This window comes from Pieris rapae, chromosome 23 (assembly GCF_905147795.1).
Source record: "Pieris rapae chromosome 23, ilPieRapa1.1, whole genome shotgun sequence".
Classification (NCBI taxonomy): domain Eukaryota; kingdom Metazoa; phylum Arthropoda; class Insecta; order Lepidoptera; family Pieridae; genus Pieris; species Pieris rapae.
In genome coordinates, this window is record NC_059531.1 from 4,620,844 (window position 1) to 4,645,853 (window position 25,010).

At 35.2% G+C, this 25,010-nt stretch overlaps 1 protein-coding gene across 2 annotated transcripts in view; it reads left to right on the plus strand.

Annotated features, from left to right (window-relative positions):
* Positions 1–25,010, plus strand: part of LOC110998244 (putative oxidoreductase GLYR1 homolog) — a 53,867-nt gene extending 28,857 nt beyond the window's left edge. For both annotated transcript variants that reach the window (XM_022266787.2, XM_022266788.2), the window contains exons 8-12: positions 18,743–18,853; positions 20,876–21,019; positions 21,811–21,937; positions 22,819–22,998; positions 23,307–25,010. In XM_022266787.2, the coding sequence (XP_022122479.2) occupies positions 18,743–18,853; positions 20,876–21,019; positions 21,811–21,937; positions 22,819–22,998; positions 23,307–23,506 (762 nt within the window). In that variant the 3' untranslated portion in view covers positions 23,507–25,010. The remainder of the gene's footprint in view (positions 1–18,742; positions 18,854–20,875; positions 21,020–21,810; positions 21,938–22,818; positions 22,999–23,306) is intronic.

Below are 25,010 nucleotides of genomic sequence, written 5' to 3' on the forward strand. Positions count from 1 at the left end.
GATAAAAACCGTCTCTTCCATATCGGCAAATGAGACTTTGATTCGAGCGCCTCCACTTTAGAAACAACGTGACAATTACGAAGACTAATGTAATGGTGATAAAAGTAACCTGTGCGCGTTTAACCTTACACAGCCCTATTTCTTGACACATTTAAACTGAACACACGGAAAAGTAGGTTATAACCGGTAACGCAATTCGCGTGTGAGACCTACTTACGACACAGTATGTAATGTGTAATTAGTAAAATTCTGTGCTATACAGTAGTAATAGACAATTCACTGTTTTTTTTAACAGAAGCTAATGCGCAAGGTAGTATTGGTATCATGTGTAAAGATGTTATGTGGTCCCCACTATATTATTAATATTTCTATTTACCTAATTACTATTTCTTTACCTTGTATAAGTTAACCGTCTGTTTACGTTATAAGTTAAGATTAATTAGTTTGTTCCACTTAATGTATCCCTACTCTTAAACGACAAGACCAAAACCTTTAAGTATCAAGCCCCGATCCTTTGAAAGACACTTCCATTCCATATTCCCATTTGAACGCTAGTTTTTGTAAGCATAATTTTAAATAAAGTTTTTGTTAGTTTAAAAACAAGTTTTTGTCACTGCCTCATAACAAAGGCTAGTTGATCTAAGATCGACGTATCTAACGATCAGGTAAGACATTAAACACGCCACTTGACCGTATTCAACGAAGAGCGGTTCGAATCGTTGACGATCAATCTCTCTCCGAGCGGCTTGATCCTTTGGCGTTGCGTAGAGATGTGGGGTGGGCATCTTCTACCGCATTTACCATGGAGAGTATTCTAGTAGGAAATCGTAGCTCTCAAGGAATAATAATAATAATAATAATTTATTTATTGCACGAATATGGTATAAAATGTCAAGGTGGTACAATTGTCAGTCGTTCGCATATCGACCCCCCATAGGGAGTCGCTTCCACAGTTCGCTAGTTCGCAAAAGAAAATGCCTTGTGAAACGGACTGTGTGAGATTTCCAGCCATCAAAGTCGTTTGTTTTTGTGTCTTACCCGAAATTTAAATATAAAACAGGTTCTTAATTTAAATTGAGTATCGATTCCCATGTCAAGGGCGTAGCAAGAGCTGGCAATACTCTCCACACTCTACCTGCAACAATTCATGCTCATCATCACGTGTAATCCAAACAATTTTAAACCAACAAACGGACGATTAAACCGAATGCACTTAATATGGGAAGAACACGCTAACAAGTTTGTGTAATCAAGGAAAAATGCAACGTTAATGCTAAATATAAACAGAAATCTCATACCGATGAATAATTTTGTTTATTTATTTTATAACACACATCTATAATATAAAAATTAATTGTAAAATGTGTTGGTGAGCGCATAACTCAACAACGCCTGTACTTATTTTACCATTTTTTTAAATGTTCGTTGAAGCCCAAGTTTGGTGACGGCAAAAAAAATCGAATAATTTCCGGGAAATTATAAAAAAACAGCCCATGTTTAGTTTTCTAACTAAAATGTAGAGTCAATTTGAACTTTATTGCTATTCAATTAAGTTCATATTAGTTGAAAGAAATGCAATTCGTTTTCAAGCATAGAAATCATCTGCATCATGAGCATATCCCACACACACCTTCACGTACCTATACTCACTTTTACACCATCACACTACAGAGCCAAATTAGGTACCACTTAGTTAAATGTATTGAATAATTCTCGTTTGTTTTCGTAAAATGTATGATGTATTCCATCTCTGGCTATAATCTAAGTGTATCTGTTTGTTACTTATATGTATAATAATTTATGTAAATGCCTGTATTCACTTTGATTAGTGCGCGTGCAAGTAATTAGTAATTGATTAGTGCAGGTGTGTAGTGCAAGTGGTGTCCAATGTTTTGTAATGGCTTTATTAAGTGAATGCAGTTGTCATAATATAGTTAGGCAGGCAAGCTGCGAGTGAAGGGGGGGGGGGGTGCACGTGACGTCACTACTCGCAGTTCACTCGCAAAGAATAGAACACGCTTCTAATCACTTTACTACGCAGACAACTAATCACCTACACTAATCAGTCACCGTCCTCACTTGTTTTCTCCTAAGCACTAATCAAAGGGAATTTAGCTGTAGGAATACGAAATAAATAAATGAAATGTGTGGATAATATGTAAAAATAAATAAATAATTACTGTTGACGTAATCACCAAATAAGAAAATCAAAGAACTCCCCCCCTCCCCCCTATAGTGCTTACGTAATCGACCTATTTGTCAAAAATTATTGGTTCATTAATAAATAAAGATGGAACATCTATTATCTGCTATATGCTGTGTATTGTTTTCGTATACTTGATTTCCGTTTGTACCCATCGTACAATAACAATCGAATGACGTCACATACAACTATGGAGTGCCTCAATTATATCATCGTCCGTTTGTGTCTTGGTTATTGGGTTAGGGTAAGGATTTTCTGTATTTGACTTCGGGATATTGCGTTTACATTATCAGGTAGCCTCATGGGGTAGCCAAGTACAAGAAAGTTTCTAAATTCAAATTTACTGCCAGTTCTTAAATCTGACAACGGATCAGAACTGGCAATTAACTCTACAAGTTTAAAGAGTGTTCAGAGGAATTGTTTGGATCAATACCTCCAGCTGAGTTTTGTGACTTCGAGACTGAATATGAAATTCCACCCGTACTAACTAGACGTTGGTCGTTTCACAACGGAGCGTTTTTGAGGCATATTTTTTCCGCGCCCTATCGCTGTGTGGAACTTCTTTAGGCGCATGAGGGTAATTTTTACGGATTAAAATTCACGAAGATGTGCAGTAAACGCAGATTTTTTATTTATTTATATTATCATTAGCTATATACGTACAGTGTGTTAACAGTGTACGTATACAAATGCATGGAGGGATCATATACTGGTACATGATCATCTATTGGGGCTTTTAAATTAGTAATATTTAATTTATAAAGAATTTTCACTCCTGACATGTGCGCTTTGTATGCACGTACTTTTTTGTAAGCAAACTGTTTGTAAGGAGCTCATAATTATAAAAATACCAGTCGCTGTCGTCGTCAGACATCACGTCCAAACTATTATCTAAATTAAGAATCCACTGCGCACAGAAAGTTTTACAAAAATCGATCAAGCCGTCTAGATGAGACACGCACCGAAGCTATATAATGATGTTAAAATATCATTTGATTATTAATTTTGTAAGACGATTTGGGAAGGAAAAGTCTGCAGAAGAACGTTACTCATTCGTTGACGTCAATCCGTTTAAGGGTAAAGTGCGAAATTATTTTTAAATTTATTTATTTCATTATAAGTAATCTAACAGCTTACTTAATACATATTATTATACAAAATACTAATACAATACAGAAAGCCAAAACAGATTACATAGATTAACAATATGTATAAAGAACCGAAAACAAGCAAACGCATTAAAAGACAAAGATACATTTGAAAAAAAAGAATAAAATTAAAAAAACTGAAATTTGACATTAAAAAGCAACAAATAATACTAAGAATTTAAAACTACTACTTAAAAAAAATCAGAGTCGAAAGAGAGTAGATTTGTATTACTAATATATTTAAGAGAGATGAGGGAGCAGTTTGAATAATTATTAGTATTATTAATAAGTTCTAGGCTGCAGTATTAGATTAATTAGACTTAGGGTCCTTCAAGAAAAGAGTGTACAAATTCTTAAAAGGCCGGCATCACACTCGCACCAATGGAATTTCCTTTCTATGTGCGCATTTAACATTTGCTCGAAGGGTGAAGGAAAACATCGTGTGTCTCACTGGAGGCTGATCACCTACTTGCCTATTAGATTTATGAAACAGATTCAGAAATCTGAGGCCAAGACCTAATGAGGTTGTAGCGCCACTGATTTATTTTATTATTATTGTGTGTAATATGTGGTAGGAAAATAAATATAACAATATCGTTGAGACAGGTTTATAAGTTTGCGTGTTTGCCGCACTAGTTCCACTGTCTGAGATTATTCGACCCGACCAAGTTCTTACGCAAATGAACTGCAATCTAACTGCATTATGCGATTTCATAATGCGTTTAAAGTTTATTTTATTCTCTTAACAGTTACTGTAGTCGTATTTTTAATTAGACAGACAAAACATTAGACGTCGCAAATTAAGATGAAGTCAACTTATGTTTAATGTATTTTATAGTATCTATCTATCTATATTGAATACCGAGTGTTTTAAACATGAGCAATTTTATTTTTTATGTATTTTCAATACATCATGTAGTTGAAATGATAGAAGTATGAAATATAACAATTTAGAAAATAAAATACATCGCTTTTTACATAATTTCTTTTTGTTCATCATCAGATAATAAATCGTCACAATAAAACATTGTCGATCATGTGGTCGAGACCATATATTTTGTCTTCTTTTTTGATTATGTGAGCGGCTACTACACTTTCCAGGTGTGATAATTCAAATTCAAAAGAGAACTTGTAGTATGGAGCAACGGTGTCAAATGCTTAGTATAAATCCGTAGAGATCCGTCGTCAAAGCAAATGAACTTATTTTTCCTCAACCCAAGATATGATTTATCGTTCAATGAATGGAAAATTTGGTGATAATCATTTGATTACATATTAATCCTATTATCAGTAATACACAATTCTAAATATTTATTTTATTTTTATTACATATGAGACAATTTTGAAACATAAGTTGGAGGTTTATTAAATCAAGGACTACAAAATTAAAGTCAAACAGCAAAATAACTTTATTCATATAAGTAACCAAGTACACATAACGTCATTAGGAAAGTTAAATTGATTTTAAATTTACATTTACTACCAGTCAAGGCCGTAGAGCGGGCAAGAAGGACTGGGAAGAAACTTTTCACGACTCTTTATAATCGCTAAGTTCTGAGTCAGAGAAATTGTTTGAACTGGGGCAAATTTATTTTATTTATATTATATTTATTTATATTATTTAAATATTTAGTACCTGGATATAAATTGTGTTTTTTTGAAATTACATTTAAGTACGTATTCGTACTTAAACATACTAATAAAATGATGAAACAAATGTTAAATATTTATGTGACTGACATCTTTAAAAGAGCAATTCTATGTTTAAGTTGATTAAAACACGAATCAAATGACATTTTCTAGTAATGATTCCTAGCTTGAACGATTTATCGCCCCCGAAACCCCCCGTATATTAAATTTCATGAAAATCGTTGGAGCCGATTCCGAGATTCCAATTATATATATATATAAAAATTGCTCGTTTAAAGATATAAGATTAGGATTTTTATTAGATGTGGGTAGATGATAAAATTATTTATTGTACGCACCAAAATGGCGACGGTAGTTCAAATTTCAGCCGCCGGCTAAGAAAAGAGACTAACAACTGATGCGACATTTGTTTTGTATTAAGCAAAACTGCACATGTTTGGGCATAGTTTTATCTGATGTTAGTGTGATCTTGCCTAGTGGAGGGCTCCCCTGTCAGGAAATGCCTGTTTAGCTGCCGCTTAAATGAATCTATATTATACTGTCTAGGGACAATGGTCATCCTGGCTTAAAATCAAAATTACGCGCCATTCGTCTCGCTACATTACATACAGATATTATCTAATCTTGTAATGATTAATACAATGATAATCCTGGCAAACAAACATGTGAGATTACATTTATCCGTATTCACATATTTAGATAGATTAATAAATAAAGGATTACTATCTATCTAAATAAATTTAGATAGATAGTAATTTTATAGTTTTTGGTTAGTAGTTAATGTGACATGCGAACATATATATTGTTTAAACAGTTTTCTTAGGAAATCTATATTAAGCCAATAAAACAAAAGACACCGTGTTGTTTTTCGTTTCCGACAAAATATATTTTGAAGTGAAAACTTGTTTAGCCTTGAAAGTCTATGAAACTAAAAAGCGATCGTAAAAAAAGACAGACACATAAATTCGTGAGATTTTACGTGGGAGAAAATGAGATAGGAATATTTTAGTTTTTATCAAAATTTATATTTGGTATAAAACTTAAAAATTAAAATTACATTCGTCTTCATTCCATAGATTTCAAAACAATTTTGAAGATTTCACTATTATCACGTGTGAATTGCACATATGTTTTTTCTACACCTTATAAATTCAATTAGACTACTGGGAGTTTCCTACTATGAGACCTCTTGTTTAAAAAGGGAGCATACTCCTTCCTACTTCAAAGGCCGGCAGCGCAACCACTTAAATGGGTACAGTTTTCTATAAAAAAAGACAAATTGTTGACTTCAAAGTTATAAATAATCATCATTATCATGTGACATTGTAACGTTGAGTGATATGGGTTCTTTAAACTCGAACTTGAAAAACTTTATTCATATAGGTAAACAAGTACATATCAACAGAAAAGATGTTACTTTGATTTGATTGATGTCGAAATTTACATAAACTGCCAGTTCCCAAGTCCGTTAGTCATACAAATTGTTTGAACTGGATCAATTCCAAGGATTAGTATCAATAAAAAAATCGTAAAATTTTTGAAACGCTATATTGATTAAATTACATTTAGCGAGAATTTTAAATTTATTCAGTGATATTTCTCTAATTTTGCTTGGAATTTAAACAATTTCGATATAAGGAGTGTTTCTGGAACCTAGTTGGTTTTACAAATGCGTAATAATAGGCGATTAAAAAGAGTGGCGGAGAGTTTAGTGCCAGTTCTTCTTCTTCTCAGTCCTTGATTTGTGAATTGGCATGTAAAATTAGAAGCATTCAGTGTATATTTCTTCTTTGACGTTCATAAGTGTACATTATGTTACCTACATGAATAAATTATCTTTGAAATTGAATTACTAAATCAACATATACAATGAAACAGTAATATGAGCGTCATAATCCGAAGCAGATCCTCTTAAGGCTTGAACAGTGCTCAAATCGGTCAACTAGCCCTAGTTTAAATTAAATTGTTGGAAGAACTGTTGCTCATATGCATTTGAAAAAAATATATATTGTGGGTTGAAGCCTACTGTATCGATTGATAAAATCAAAAAAGATAAAAGCAATACCAATTTCCCAAAAAAAATTTACCATCGAACCGTAGATTAGACATAAATTACAAATTCGCTCCAAAACGGTTTATGCGATTTATTTTAATCTTACACGTATTATTAGATATAGCATATATTATTATTTTGATAAAAAAAAATTTGTATTAATTCGTTTCCTGGGCATGGAAAGTAATAAAAGGTAAATAAACTCAAGCGCAATGGGCTTCCCTCCGCAATTTCACACCCGCGAGCCCTGCATGCGGCCTGTCTTCAGTCCACCTCAACGCTTTGCGACGGGAGGACTACGCTTGTGTGTCGAAGCCAATAATAATTAAATATTTGCGTATTTTAGTTTTTACCCGCGGATTTTTATAGAAATGCCAAAATATAAAAAGAAATATCAAGTGAGGCGAGGACATGAACTTCGGAAATTATTGTATGTTATAAGTATATGTATATAAGTACCTACCCAAACAAAACTCAAATTTAGAGTTGTCAAGTTTCAAGTGCAACTTGTACAACCAAGTAAAATAAGTTGCTGAACCTGATACCTGATGGAATCTGAATCAGTACCCAACTGGATCTCGAGGATGGTAAGCAGTAGACATACCGTCATTGAGCTCGTTGTAATCAGCTCAGCGAGACGATACTAGAAATGTGACTAAATGAACCTGATGATGGACTCCGAAGGTGGGTACTGGGTCTCGAGGATGGCAAGCAGTAAACATACCGTCATTGAGCTCGTTGTAATCAGCTCAGCGAGACGATACTAGAAATGTGACTATATGAACCTGATGATGGACTCCCAAGGTGGGTACAGAGTCTCGAGGATGATAAGCATTAGACATACCATCATTGAGCTCGTTGTAATCAGCTTAGCGAAACGATACTAGAAATGTGACTATATGAACCTGATGATGGACTCCGAAGGTGGATACTGAGTCTCGAGGATGGTAAACAGTAGACATACCGTCATTGAGCTCGTTGTAATCAGCTCAGCGAGACGATACAAGAAATTTGACTATATGAAACTGATAATGGTCTCCGAAGGTGGGGACCGGATCTCGAGGATGGTAAGCAGTAGACATGCCGTCATTGAGCTCGTTGTAATCAGCTCAGCAAGACGATACTAGAAATGTGACTATATGAACCTGATGATGAACTCCGAAGGTGGGTACTGGATCTCGAGGATGGTAAGCAGTAGACATACCGTCATTGAGCTCGTTGTAATCAGCTTAGCGAAACGATACTAGAAATGTGACTATATAAACCTGATGATGGACTCCGAAGGTGGATACTGAGTCTCGAGGATGGTAAACAGTAGACATACCGTCATTGAGCTCGTTGTAATCAGCTCAGCGAGACGATACAAGAAATTTGACTATATGAACCTGATAATGGTCTCCGAAGGTGGGGACCGGATCTCGAGGATGGTAAGCAGTAGACATGCCGTCATTGAGCTCGTTGTAATCAGCTTAGCGAAACGATACTAGAAATGTGACTATATGAACCTGATGATGGACTCCGAAGGTGGATACTGAGTCTCGAGGATGGTAAACAGTAGACATACCGTCATTGAGCTCGTTGTAATCAGCTCAGCGAGACGATACAAGAAATTTGACTATATGAACCTGATAATGGTCTCCGAAGGTGGGGACCGGATCTCGAGGATGGTAAGCAGTAGACATGCCGTCATTGAGCTCGTTGTAATCAGCTCAGCGAGACGATACTAGAAATGTGTTATATGAACCTGATGGTGGACTCCAAAGGTGGGTACTGGGTCTGATTGACTCTGATTTCATTTTCGGGCTTAGATATAACATGCTGCACTCGTAGGTTTCAGAACCAAGAAAAATATTTAAAATTTCAACTGGAAGACGAATCGTTGAAATTGATTATTTTTTCAATAAACTCAAAGAAATATAGTGGTATTATAGTAAATATTACCTAATATTTATTTAATATTAAATATTAATAAGTTCATATAGTCACATTTCTAGTATCGTCTCGCTGAGCTGATTACAACGAGCTCAATGATGGTATGTCTACTGCTTACCATCCTCGAGATCCAGTACCCACCTTCGGAGTCCATTATCAGGTTCATATAACACATTTCTAGTATCGTCTCGCTAAGCTGATTACAACGAGCTCAATGACGGTATGTCTGCTGCTTACCATCCTCGAGACCCAGTACCCACCTTCGGAGTCTATCATCAGCTTCATATAGTCACATTTCTAGTATCGTCTCGCTGAGCTGATTACAACGAGCTCAATGACGGTATGTCTACTGCTAACCATCCTCGAGATCCAGTACCCACCTTCGGAGTCCATTATCAGGTTCATATAGTCACATTTCTAGTATCGTCTCGCTGAGCTGATTACAACGAGCTCAATGACGGTATGTCTGCTGCTTACCATCCTCGAGATCCACTACTCACCTTCGGAGTCCATCATCAGGTTCATATAGTCACATTTCTAGTATCGTTTCGCTGAGCTGATTACAACGAGCTCAATGACGGTATGTCTGCTGCTTACCATCCTTGAGATCCACTACACACCTTCGGAGTCCACCATCAGGTTCATATAGTCACATTTCTAGTATCGTTTCGCTGAGCTGATTACAACGAGCTAAATGACGGTATGTCTGCTGCTTACCATCCTCGAGATCCACTACACACCTTCGGAGTCCATCATCAGGTTCATATAGTCACATTTCTAGTATCGTTTCGCTGAGCTGATTACAACGAGCTAAATGACGGTATGTCTGCTGCTTACCATCCTCGAGATCCACTACACACCTTCGGAGTCCACCATCAGGTTCATATAGTCACATTTCTAGTATCGTTTCGCTGAGCTGATTACAACGAGCTAAATGACGGTATGTCTGCTGCTTACCATCCTCGAGATCCACTACACACCTTCGGAGTCCATCATCAGGTTCATATAGTCACATTTCTAGTATCGTTTCGCTGAGCTGATTACAACGAGCTAAATGACGGTATGTCTGCTGCTTACCATCCTCGAGATCCACTACACACCTTCGGAGTCCACCATCAGGTTCATATAGTCACATTTCTAGTATCGTTTCGCTGAGCTGATTACAACGAGCTCAATGACGGTATGTCTGCTGCTTACCATCCTTGAGATCCACTACACACCTTCGGAGTCCACCATCAGGTTCATATAGTCACATTTCTAGTATCGTTTCGCTGAGCTGATTACAACGAGCTAAATGACGGTATGTCTGCTGCTTACCATCCTCGAGATCCACTACACACCTTCGGAGTCCATCATCAGGTTCATATAGTCACATTTCTAGTATCGTTTCGCTGAGCTGATTACAACGAGCTAAATGACGGTATGTCTGCTGCTTACCATCCTCGAGATCCACTACACACCTTCGGAGTCCATCATCAGGTTCATATAGTCACATTTCTAGTATCGTTTCGCTGAGCTGATTACAACGAGCTAAATGACGGTATGTCTGCTGCTTACCATCCTCGAGATCCACTACACACCTTCGGAGTCCACCATCAGGTTCATATAGTCACATTTCTAGTATCGTTTCGCTGAGCTGATTACAACGAGCTCAATGACGGTATGTCTGCTGCTTACCATCCTCGAGATCCACTACTCACCTTCGGAGTCCATCATCAGGTTCATATAGTCACATTTCTAGTATCGTTTCGCTGAGCTGATTACAACGAGCTCAATGACGGTATGTCTACTGCTTACCATCCTCGAGATCCAGTACCAACCATCAGAGTCCATCGTCAGCTGATGATGATGACTCGGTTTCGGTATTTTAGCAATACTGACATTAAAAAGTTTTAACCTCAGAACGAATTAAACATGTAAAAAAATCATGTATGTACTAGTTAAATAATTGGCAGCCACCATTTTTTCTAGACCAATATTTATTTATAAATATATTTAGCTAATAATTGGTTTCGTATTCACGTAGTTTTGTTAGACTATTCACTATTTTGTTAGACTAGATGGCGTTAGTAAATTATTGTTTGTAGTAGAGGTCAAATCCTCAAAGTCATCGGCGTATGTTAGAGTCTTAAGGATGAGTATCGGTTGTAATCTTGTAAAATCTATGAATAGATACAGCGCTATATTTATTTCAAACATCTTTACAGCCTATGCCAATACGACAATGTGGAGAAACATTTAATAAAAATATAATAATAATAATAATAATTTATTAATTGCACGAATATGGTACAAAATGTCAAGGTGGTACAATTGTCAGTCGTTCGCATATTCTGCCACACACAGTGGCGCGCAAATTTATCTTAGTTTAGATTTTACATTATTAGTCAGATTCATATCAATTAAGTCAATTATCATACATAATTAAATTTATATAAATTACCATGTCTCACACAAATAATCGTTTATTGAGTAGTACGTTTTTTCTAAAAGTAATGCACTAAGTCGCTTTTTAAAGATTCTTGTCGGAAGATCTTTAAGTTCTTTCGGTAATCTATTGTAAATTTTAATTGCCATACAGAAGGCGTTTTTCCGAAATAATTCTAAATTTATTTTTGGCACAGCTAATTTCTCCCCATGTAATGTATATCCCATAATAATGTAACATAAAAATTAGACACATAATAATTTACACAATATCGCTACGGTGAATTCACTTTGCGAACATACATATATATGTCATTTAATATGTCGATAGTATCGGAGACAACATTTAGTATTGTCAATAATATTGTGTCATTGACTAAGCAGCTGAATCTATTATGCGAAGTCAAGGCAGAACACGAAGATGAGACATGGAACCATCCATCTCACATCGACATTCGTCGTTCCACAACTGAGTGTTTGTAAAGGCAGTTCTTAACCACTAAGTGGAATCAGCTGCCCACTGAAGTATTTCCGAACCAATTCGATGTAACGTCCTTCGAAGAGTTTACCAATTCTTAAAAGGCAGGTTACGCACTTGCATGCCTTCTGGCAATGTGAATAGTTGAGTTATCATGTCTAGAACCAATTTTTTTTTGTATGTTAAAATTGCCAATTTGATGAAACTGGTATATTATGCTAAGAGAAAGAGAAGAGACTCCTAGGATTGAACTGTCTTGTCTAGATATGTAATATATTTAATAAAAACCAATTTGTTGTGAGTTTTTATGTACAAAATTGGTTTTTTAAGTAACAGGTTTAAAAAATATTTTTTTTAAATTTGGTTTTTCTCTTTTTTATTTCTTTATTTATACATTCTCATTTTTGAATGACTTAGGTTCCGAATCATGAATCCCGGCAATGCAATCGCAAATCCTTTGGCAGTGTGTCTGGGTCATAACTTAACTTTATTAATCATAGACAATAGATCAAATGTATCCTTACGTACGTGGTTCAAGCAAATTGTTCTTCGTTCAATGACGTCATTAGGCTTTATAAGGGAGTGCTGAATGTTTAATTTCAATTCGATTTTGATATTGCGTCAATATTAGAGAGTGTGTGTGAATTAATTATTTTTTTATCTCTGACAGCTCTGCAAGAGGTTACATTGTTCTAACGCGGTGAAAGGAACCTATATCTACGGTTCCTTTAAAACTTTAAACTTTCTCTCGTATACCACCTATATGTGTTTCTTAAGCAAGTTTTTATTATTATTTTTTTAATAGAACAGGGGGCAAACGGGCTAAAGGCTCACCTGATGTTAAGTGATACCGCCGCCCATGGACACTCTCAATGCCAGACGGCTCGCGATTGCGTTGCCGGCCTTTTAAGAATTGGTACGCTCTTTTCTTGAAGTATGGATCGGGTCAGAGAAAGAACCTGTTACTCTATGACTGACATACGTCACATTTATTACTAACGAAACACACACAGAATAATAATAATAAAAAAAAATAATTATGAATAAGGTACATTTTAATGTGTGTGGGGTTGTAATTGGTCCTGGCTCCGATTATGCTGTGGAGCTGACGTGGTCAACAGCGCTGGTCATTCTGCCAGGGACCACAGCAGTTAGTTTGTATACAGTCAAAGTATATTTAGCTTTAGTTCCACCAGATTTGACGCGATAGAAATTGGCCCAGCCTTTCACAAAAAAATTGTATAGGTTTTATAATCACTAATGAGTCTTAAATCGTTCTAAACTCTTGTTAAACTAAAGCACTAGACGTCGAAATGAATTATGTTTTTAATAAGAATCCAGGGTCTGTTTCACAATGTATGGAAAAAGTACCAAATATCTATGCAACACATAAATTATTCGAAAGATAAAAGTTCCGACAAAGAAACTTCGCGTTTCATGACGAATAGCGATATCTGACAGTCGTGAAACGCAAGAATAGTGTCCTCCTCTACTAGTAGTACTCTAGTATCCTACCAATAAGTAATAAATAGCTTATTTGGAACTTATCCGGATACTGTGAAACAGACCCTAAGAATAATAATAAATCATTTATTTGCAAGAAAGTGGTACATTTTTTTTTAATATTTTCTAGACAATTCCCCGACTATGTAGTCGTCGGAGGCATTAAGTATCTTACGTTAGTCGTATTGGTAACTCCAATGTTAATACACTACTGCCTATTTCTTTTAACCACCCTTTTGTATAACCACTACAGCAAAAGTGGTACATTTATAACGATCAATTATAAAAATCCACACAACCGGCCACATAAAAATAGGCATGCAAATGATATATTTTTCTCAAATGACTCACTTTGCCGTTATTGTTTCATAACTATAATAGATATATTATGTAACAAAGATATAGTGTAATCGCTATGAAAGCCAGACATTATATATGTAAATATGTTTCATAGACAGTGACGTCTACAGTGATTTCTTAACGGTTACTGGGTCAATGGGATCAATGGCGCGGCTTTTTTTTTAATAGAACAGGGTTCAAACGGGCAGGAGGCTCACCTGATGTTAAGTGATACCGCTGCCCATGGACACTCTCAACGCCAGAGGGCTCGCAAGTGCCTTGCCGGCCTTTTAAGAATTTGTACGCACCTTTCTTGAAGGACCCTTAGTCGAATTGGTTCGGAAATACTTCAGTCGGCAGATGGTTCCACAAAGTGGTGGTTCGCGGAAAAAACTGCCTTGAAAAACGCGCAATTGTGGAACGGTGGACGTTAAGGTGATTTTCGAACTGGGCCACAGATTTCTGTATCTGTTTCATGATAAACTAATAGAAAAGTAGAGCGTCCTGTGCTTGACGCACCCCGTCGATATTTTGGGTCAAAGGCAAGCCGGTTTCCTCGCGTTTCACCGTTCAAGCGAATGTAAAATGCGGACTTTCGCAATAACCTATCTCAATCTATTTTTGACCATCTGAGATAGACATGTATTGATAAAAGTGTGCCAATAACCAATCGAACGGTTGTAATAGCCATCTGTCGATACAAGCTATTCATGTGTAAACCTTTGTATCAAAATGATAGTTCAACTGTGCCAATATCCTATCTTAAAATTTTAACTTACACCAGCTTTTAAAATAATTCAAAAGCTATTGGATATGTTTTAAACATAGACATGTATATTTTAATATTATTTGTACGGTTTTATTTGATTTAAATCGATTATCAAATGTCCAATACTTACTGGAGACTGATCACCTACTTGCCTATTACATTTAAATATGATCTTTAAAAGTTCATTGGTGCACAGCCTGGGTTCAATTGGAAGCATTTGATGTATATTTCTATGTCCGACGTTCATAAGTGTACAGTGTTATCTATATGAATAAATGATTTCCGACTTTGCCTATAAATAAAATATTGAACTGCCTGCATGTGACTATTGCGTAACTTTGACGATTTAGCCTTATGAAACTAAGAAAGCCTGAGTCAGCAAAGTTAGGCAGGTGATTAAATTTTTAAAGGCACATTGACTTTATAATTTGTAGAGTAGTAGAGTACTTAGACGGAAGTAGCTAGTTTTGAACAACTTAATATCAAAGTTTATAGTGAAAGTGTTTATAGTCTGTCGTAATGGATGGCCTTCAATCGCTTCGATCATTAAATGGATCTGTTGCCTTAGATCTCTGTAAATATTTGCTTCTGCCAAATCTTCAGGAACATTGACTTCCAGTAAACCCTGAAGGTCGATGTACCGCTGAGTTTGGGCTATTAGTATCTTAAATACACACTTACCTCATTCACTCTCTGACTCACTCACTCACTCACGCACGCAGGCGTGTTGATAACAGTTGAAAAAAAAATGTATATAAATTATTTCCAACTATATGTTAAGAAATTTATAATTAGGTTTGTTATGGCGGGCTAGGAACCCTACACAGGTATTTTTGACTTATAAGGGTTCCCAATTCTTACACATTTTAATGCACATGTACTTTAAATGAATAAATACTTTTTATTTATTATTAAATATATCACGCTTAAAAAAGGTTTTTTTTTATAGAACAGGGGGCAAACGGGCAGGAGGTTCAATTTACTTTTTATACCGTGTTCGTCACCTATGGGTGGAATAAGGTTGCTAATTGGTTTTTTATCAAAAATAATGTCGGTGTGTTGAAAAAATTATTGGACATACATACGATATTTAGCATCGAAAGTCTTAATAAATGCTGGTATGGTTTGGTTTGTGGATTCAGTTTTCGCGCTAAGATACTTAAATATTATTAAGTTGGGGAAAAGAAACGTGCACTGAATGACATTGTCTCAACGCAGACATGCCTAATCCAATGGAGCCTTGTTTATTTATTTGCTTATCAGTATTTCTACAAGTGCTTATTATACAATATCTAAACAATTACATTATACACAAAACCTAAATCGAAACAAAGTGAGCGAGAGTGATCAGGAAGATGCCTTAATATCGCAAATTGTAAGGTGCATTGATGACTAAAATATATTTAATATAAAAGAGAAATCTATGTAATAAACTAAGTGAGTTACGTAAAAAGTTTGTATTTAGAACAAGGAATTAGAAATAGTTTGGTTTGCCTTGTGTTGCATGAAGAAGAAAGAACATTCTACATGTTCTGAAGTGACGAGTAAGATGTGATCAACAATATGTCATGTAGCTAAGAAGAGTCATTGCAGAAGAGTGGGAGAGTATTCCGCAATATAAAATACACAGTGAAAAGCATGCCTTGAAGAATTGTGAGAATTTTGGCAACAGGCGGTCAATTAATTGTTAATTTATAATGAATGCAGACTACGTCACACAACTAAAATTTCATTTTATTAACTGAAATCGACGTTGGAATGTATTTATCTTGAGATGACCGTTTGTTTTCCAAACGAGTATTCCAACAAACAACAAAGACAACATCAAATGGATAAAAATATGTAGGAATTTCACTTTCATATGTAATTGTTTCTGACTGTCGCTATTATAAGCAATTGATACGTCTTCATTGTTTACTTGGAGAATGTATATAAAAAGGATAGAATGTACATACATTGTATCCTTTTGTTTAACTATAATTGTGCATACACCTGATGTATTTAAAATGTTTTATTAATGTTGCCTATAAAACTATCGGGACCAGATGTCCCGTTTTGTCCATTTTCACAATTACGAATCCTGGTGTCCATGAAATAAAGTGTGGGAAAATTTGAATATAAAAACACCATACCAAGAGTTTTATTCTTATTTGAAAACGTCATCTGTATTATAATCAAATGTGTTCTACAGATACATATACATATTACTTAACATTTTTGGTACCTTTTGTAATTCGTTGAGTACTTTTGAGCCAACTAAATTTTCTTAATAATTAACTTATAATATTTTACCTTAAACCAATGTCTCATTTTGAGTCAGAATAAATGGACACTTTAAATTACTAATTCATTATTTCTTTAACAACTTAAATTGGTCAATCGTTTGATGAAAATCTTTGCTAAATTTTATTATAATCACTCCAAAAAGTGTTTTAAAGTATAAATAAAAATGTTAATATATTGTACAAGTCATATAAATTATTTGAATTAGTACTTATACCTACATGCTTCAATAAGCATATTTTTAATATCGAATTTCATTTACTTACTAAATTTTTTATTTGCTTACTCAGCATTTCGATGTTTAGAATAATCATGTATTCATATGACCTTCATTTGTTTTGTCTGTCATACGAAACATATTGGTTACTCCATCGGCCACGTACGGAACAAATAATTCTCTGTCCAACGATGTGTAGACTATTGTATTAATCTTTATTGACCTTGAGTGGAACGGAGATAAAAATTTCGAATGCACATCGCAATATGAATGTTATATTAGCACGCAACACGATGTTAAAATATTGGTTAATCATGTTCACCTAGTAAAAATGTGTGTCGTACGACTAATGAAATTTTGCAAACGTAAAAATTCAGCAGATGGGTGCCTTGTGTTCACTTGTGCATGACGCCGTGTGTGTCGGGAAGCGCCGTTATCAAAATGGCGTCGCGGGACGCGGTCGTTGACGCGTCGGTTGCGTGGCGCACCGTGCTATTGATCAGTCTAGCCTTGGAAACGCGTAGCGACATCTAGTGGTCATTTGTAGAAGCTTAGTTCTCTAGTATGTTGATAGATGGCGCTGTAAAAGGATTTCGATGACGTGATTGACTTTATTGATTTTAATGGCGCAAATCCTTAATGTCATTGCTTGCTTTATATATTTTTATCATCTATTTAAAGACTTATAACTAGGGAGCTGGCGAGCAAAATATCTATATGATTTTCTCGTGTGGCAGACATTTTTATTAGCCATAATTATATGATAAGGTATGCCCTTCCAGGGTCAACTTCTGATACCAGGGCTTTGTCAATTGATATCCCTCTTAAAATTTAAAAAAAAAACAGGTACACTATATCATTTCCTGTCTGCCTTTAAGGCTGATGTTTTAAAACTTTTACAAAAAAAATCTATCTAGGACTTTCCAAGTCTGGGTTATTATGGGTCTAATAAAGCTGCGAATATTTTTTCCTTCATCGTCTTACTTAACACTGAATTAATTAAACTATAACACTGTTCAGACTTCGCATGTATGGACAGTGTTTTAAAAATATATTTCCCAGGGATAATAATTTTCAAAATAGGTAGTTTTATATTAATAATTTAGAATTGTGTAAGGTTATTATGTCACTAATTCAGTACACACACATACACATACCCCATGTGGTTTCATTATAATATAATATATACATTCCTTATGTATATATTACTATATATTTTTATATTAGTGAAACCTATTGTGGATACTTCCAATGTGTTTATTTTATGTTTTATTTTTAACCCTATTTTTATTGTAAAGATGTATCTATTTTGTTTCCAAATAAATAAATAAATATAGATAAGTGAATATATTTTCCTTTTTTGTTAACTTTACAACCTACTATAACCATAATTGTCTATTCTCTATGATTTATTATCTTTTGTTGATGTGGAGGCCTGATGTAACACAGGTGCTATAACCTTTAGCAGGCATCAGTCAACAATACAACAATTATTATCCCTCAAAAGAAGAATGACAATTATTTACATACATTAATAAATAGTTGTAACTTATCATGTATGTAGTTTTGTGATAAAATAAATAAAGATTATTATTATTTTATGTAATCTATGGCTATATCAATAATAGAATGGGTTTTTGTTGTATAATACATGTTAGATTTCTAAATAAATAATACACAATTAAATTGACTTAAGATATCTATAGAAGGTGATACTGATTAATAACTGTATTGTTGCAGTGCAAAGACTTTGAGAAAGTTGGTGCGACAATAGCGGTGACGCCCTGCGATGTCGTCGAAGAAGCTGACATCACGTTCTCGTGTGTCGCAGACCCACAGGCAGCTAAAGAGGTAAGATAAAACAAATTCTTACATGTGCTTGTCAAATATGTAACACAAGAGGTAACATGGATCCCGCCGGCCCCGACTTTAAACCAATTTTAAAAAGACACGCGGGGCAATATGTCCTTCTAACTTGCAACTTATTTTTAGTGCAGCTATTGACTCAGAGATGGTGATGTTAGTATTATGTATGGAAGCGTATGTACCGTTTATGATCCTTCTTGCAGAAAACGAAGATTTATTTATAGAAACAGGTAATATTGATCAAAAAACGGTGTGGATCATATTTGTACCAAATTGTAGTAAAGGGTTATATGGAAATAAATTTGCTTACGCCCCTTTTTGGCGATCCGTGGGCTCGTTTGTATGCGTCAGTCACTTCTCACTTAACATCAGGTGGGATTGACTTATGGCAGTGCAGTTGTGATAAAAATCGTCTGGTGGTTTAAATTTTTTTTTACTTGGGGAAATGCATGCGGAAGGGTTATGTGGGGATCGCTATTGTGTATACCCACTAAAACCCCAAGGCGCCATCAACAATCGCCTTATGCGGGATGCGGTAACAGCAGAGTCTTATACGCCCATTGTTGGTTTGTGAGGATACTTGACACAGCCAGCATCTTTCACAGACCGGGCCATTCGCTTTTCCAAATAGCTAGGGAAGATACTTGCAGAGATGGATCAACATCCCTTCTTTTAAGCGCATGGTGGTTTACATGGTTAAAGTTAAAGACGGGATATAAGTCAGAAATTACACAATGACCTATCTCAATCCATTTTTGACCATCTGGAATAGACACCTCAATCCAAATATTGATAAAGGTGTGCCAATAACCAATCGACGGATTGTAATAGCCATCTGTCGATACAAGCTTTCCATGGTAGGTCAGATCGGTGTATGTGGATAGACCTTTGTATGGAAATGATAGTTCAACTGTGCCAATATCTTAAGATTTTAACTTACACCAGTTTTTAAAATAATCAAAAAGCTATTTGATATGTTTTAAACATAGACATGAATATTTTAATATTATCTGTACGATTTTATTTAATTTGTTTGGTTTATATTGATTATCAAATATGAGCGTAATGAGCGAAGAGATTGCAATCTATCCGTCGCAACTACTACACTATACTAGGAAATGTAAAATGTTAAGTAAATGTGAATGCATAAAGCTGCTGTAAGAAACACAATATAATATAACATAACAATATTAAAATAAAAATAAAAAATTGAATGAACAAAATAAATACAGCAAAAAAGGACCCTGATAAGCAAAAGTCAGGGGTGGGTTCGCAGCTCCATTAAAAAAAAAAAAAAATCTATCCGTCGCCAAAAATGGGTTGTCTTCGTAGGGTTTGGTTATGGGGATTAGATAGATCTCAGATTGATTCAATCTTAGATTATGTAATGATCATTAGGCTCGGGCGTTAATCTATACCGTGTGAGCGATATGAAAATTGATTTTTAAAGGTCAGGTAACATTCAGTCTCTTAATGTCAGAAAGCGAAACCTTTTAAGGGGATTAAAAATAATCTATCAGACATGGGAGTATGTATTTAGAAATAGATCCAGCCGTTTGAAAGGAGTTCAGTGACATACACACGTATATATTATTACACTGTATATGAAAACATAATCATAGACTAAAAAATGGTAATAATTTAATACACATGCAAAACTTGTTAACTATAGTTAAAAATGAAACGTAAAAAACAACATACATATGTAAAATCATTTTATTGCATATAAGTTGCTGGCAAATACTGGTACAGCACAAGGTAGCACAAGACCGACAAGAATGGCATCTTTGGAGGAGGCCTTTAACCAAACCGGGGTTCATGTTATTTTATAAATAAATAAATAAATAATATAGCTGTTACTAAAATAATCTATGTTATCCAACTAACAAAATCAATTTTTTCAGTTAATTTAATATAAGAACTACCAACTATTGTAAAACAGGAAATAAAAAGGCTTATTATTATTATAAGTTGTTTTAAATAATAATAAAATTATTAAAATTTCAGATGGTATTCGGGAACTGTGGTGTGCTCCATTGCCCCACATTGGAGGGCAAAGGATACGTGGAGATGACATCCATTGACTCTGACACATCACACGATATCGTAGAAGCCATCAGCGGAAAGGGGGGACGGTATCTGGAAGCGCAGGTAATTTCTCACCCAAATTCTTCATAAAGGCCGGCAACGCACTTGCATTCCGAGCTGTCTTAACACCCTGTAACCCGTTTGCCCTCTATTCTCTTAAATATCCTTATCAGGACCGAGACATTTAATATTGTTTTCCGGAGATGTCAATTTTAATCAGAGTCGTTCATTAAATGCTGATGTAAAGGTATTTTTGGTATGCTATTATATGATATAATGCCTGATTTTGTAAATTATATTTAGTTACAAAAACAAACAAACGTACTTTGAGGTCCCTATTAGATTTTCCTTAAAAAAAAAAGGTGGCTGACTCTATATCACAAATGCTTTACCGTTTGACCTTGAACAGCACTGTTGGTCTAGTGACTACGTGAGACCCTCATCCCTGAGGTAGGTTCGAACCCAGGCACTGGCTTTTGATGTCAATGTTCGATTTTAACACTCGTACGGTGAAGGAAAACATCGTCAGGCACGGATGACTGACCTACTGTCTAAAGAGAAAATTATCACGAAACAGATAAAATCAGCCGCCCCGCGAAATAACTTTCTCACTCTCTCTCAATCGCTCTCTCTCTCTTTTCGTCGACAAAAACGCTGCATATCTTCGTGATGTTACCCTCATGCGCTTAAATAAATTTCACTTCGAACAGAAATTTGAGGACCTTTTTAAAATGTAATAGGAGTCTCACCTGATGTTAAGTGATAGCACCGCCCATGGACAAACATTGCCAGAAAGCTTGGATTTATTTTTGTTTTTGTTCTTTTATTTATGTGGTTTTTGAATCCTTTTCCAGATACAAGGATCGAAAACGCAGGCGGAAGAGGGGACCCTCATAATCCTGGCTGCGGGAGACCGCTCCCTCTTCGACGACTGCCAATCCTGCTTCAAGGCTATGAGCAAGAATTCCTTTTACCTTGGTAGTCAGTAGTCCGCTTTTTGTTTATTTATTTTTTGCTTCACACAGTTTCATGTTCAAGTGGTGGCGTTGATGAGTTTAAACATTTATCTGGTTTAAATATATATGTAAATCCTATATCCTAGCTACCTACAGTACCGTCGATCGGAACCCCTTATCAAATCAAATCAAAATATTTTTATTAATATAGGTAAACAAGTACACTTATAAACGTCAAAAAATTAAATTAATTGTAAATTTACATTTACAACCAGTTCGCAAGTCAAGGGCGTAGAGTGGGCAAGAAGAACTGGCAAGAAACTTTCCGCCACTCTTTTCAATCGCCAAGTTTTTAATACAAATTGTTTGAACTGGAGCAAATCAATCCCAAGGATTAGGATCATTTAAGTATAAAGACTTAAACTACTTCTATTTCTTTAAGATTAAATTATTACCTCTACGAAATGATAAAAAAAATATCACGAAATTCTCAACAGCGCCATCTGTGTTTTTATATTTACAGCTGATTTTCTTTTTAGCTTTAACAACCAATAATTTTACTGTCTCTGTGTAATCGTGAATATTGGTGTGAGTTCTATGTCCTTAATACGGTATTTTTAATCTAATTAAAATAATAAATTTATTAAATAAAAAAAGATATTATTAATAGATCGCGATGGGACGGGGAATCCCCCACGACAGCGTCAGGCTGTTTTGCGGGAATCCCCGGATTGTACATACAGCTGAGCTAGTGCTAGAATAATAATAATAATCCTGGAAAAAGACATTTTTATACTAGCGATTTTTTTTGTTTGTACATTATTATATATTTAAAGTTGAGAGACCGCAACGCAACGATTTCGCAACACTGCTGAAGTATTACTAAATTCAATATATTTATTCTAGGCGATATAGGAAACGCGTCAAAAATGAATTCGGTACTGCAAGTGGTGGGTGGAGTCTCCTTAGCCGCGTTGGCTGAAGGGTTGGCTCTCGCTGACAGGGCGGGGCTGAACCAGGCTGATTTGTTGGATGTTCTAGCGCTCACACCGCTGGCTTCCCCTCATTTGATACTCAAAGGAAGAGGTAAGAATTTTATTCGTGTGGAATTGGATGATTATTCATATGATAAATTAACTGTCTAATTACATCGAAATTGGTTTAGTAGTTTTGGTGCAAATGATACTTGCGTATTTGTGGAAGGGACTTGTAATACTTTATATTTAAAGGTTTTTGGAAAAGGTTTTGATTTGACCTATCAAGATCAAGAAACGATAAATAATAATTTTAATATCTTGTAAAAGACATTAAAAATTGTCTCCAGTAGGAATGGTCTCCTTAGAATATGTGAAAATTTATTTGGTAAATAAAAGTCGACGAAACTTTACTTTCAGCAATGATAGAGTCGTCGTACTCCACGCACCAGCCCCTCAGCCACATGCAGAAGGACCTGAAATTGGCCCTGGGACTCGGAGATGCCTTGGAACAGTCTCTGCCCCTCACCGCCACTACGAATGAGATCTTCAAACACGCGAAGAGACTGGGTTACGCCAACCACGACGTGGCAGCTGTGTACATCCGTGCTAGGTTCTAATCCCGGTTAAAAGGAAGGGAGTGTAGGCGGAATACTGTTTGAGCTATTATGCTGGTGGCGTTTGGAATTACTAGTTTGTTTTTGCTTTTGACGCGTTAGCCTTTTGACCATCGACGGGTTGGCCTTTTGTCCAACGACACACTGGCCTTTTGACTTCGACGCGTTGGCCTTTTGGCTATCGATACATCGACCTTTTGTCTTTCGACGCGTTGGCCTTTATTAATGATATAACGCTGGGTATCTAAGAAACCTTGAATGACTTTATTATCAAACCAGTGTTATAGTAACTAGTGTTTTCGTCATCAGCATATATGTCTGTCTCTTTCTCTCTTCCTTTATCCATCTCAGTTATTGGTTGGGCTTGACAAAGTAAAATTATGATTATTGTTTCGTAATTGGCTAATAGATGGAAATGAAAGCCTTATTACCGATTACAGAGATATACAATTTCTATAAATTAGGAGATCACTGTATTTTAATAGCCTTAAATCATTAATATTAAGAAATAAAGAACTTTGGTTATTATTGATTGATATTTGTTACATACGATAAGTATTTAAATGACTTAATCAAGCCCGCTGACCAAAAATTAAGTTATAGCTAACAGAACGCAGTTAAAAATACAAGTGCTAATAACAAATATAAATCCTGATTCTCAAAGTTAAGATGACTTTATAAGTAGCCTTTTAAATGTTGCGTTCTGTTAGGTGTTGGATTTGACGATCGATTTTTAAAAATGAGGGTAGTCTCAAAATTCACAAAGAGGGTAGTTATAAAATCGGTCGTAGTTAATATTAAGCTAGTTATAATAGATAAATAAGTTCGACGTTTTTTTTTTCATTTGCATTTAAAGTACAATAAAATATGTAAATACAAATATTTTGTATCAATTATTTAAGTTACATTTTTGAATTGAACCTCCCCTTTTTTGACGTCGGTTATGATTCTGATCTTAATAAATACACTAATTTTAAAAGATGACAACCAAAATGGCGCCAAATTTTGACAGCTGACGTATTAAAATTAAATGCGTTAATTACAGTTGACAGAGTTTTCAAAAGTGTTGAAAACTTGTTAATGTTTGTTAGTTTATTGCGATCTAATCATTTATATGAGAGTTCTTTTAAAGGCCGGCAACGCACTTGCGAGCCTTCTGGCAATGTAAAGTGTCCATGGGCGGCGGTATCATTTAACATCGGAGTGGCCTTTTGCCCGTTTACGTCCTGTTTTATAATTTAACTTTAAAAATCATAATTCAAACATACAAGAGTCCATCCAAATACTTTGAGATTATTAACTGACAAACACGACCATTCGATATTTATCTATTTACTAAGTTTTGAGGCCATATTTCGATAAGGCCAGAACTATATATATAAGCCTTTATTATTAGCTTATGAAACCAACGCCGAGTGTTTTTTGTTTTTTTTTTAGATATTAACCCACAATGTCCATTTATTAATGTAAACGTCGAATATGTTTAAGTAATAAATTAATTTTAATA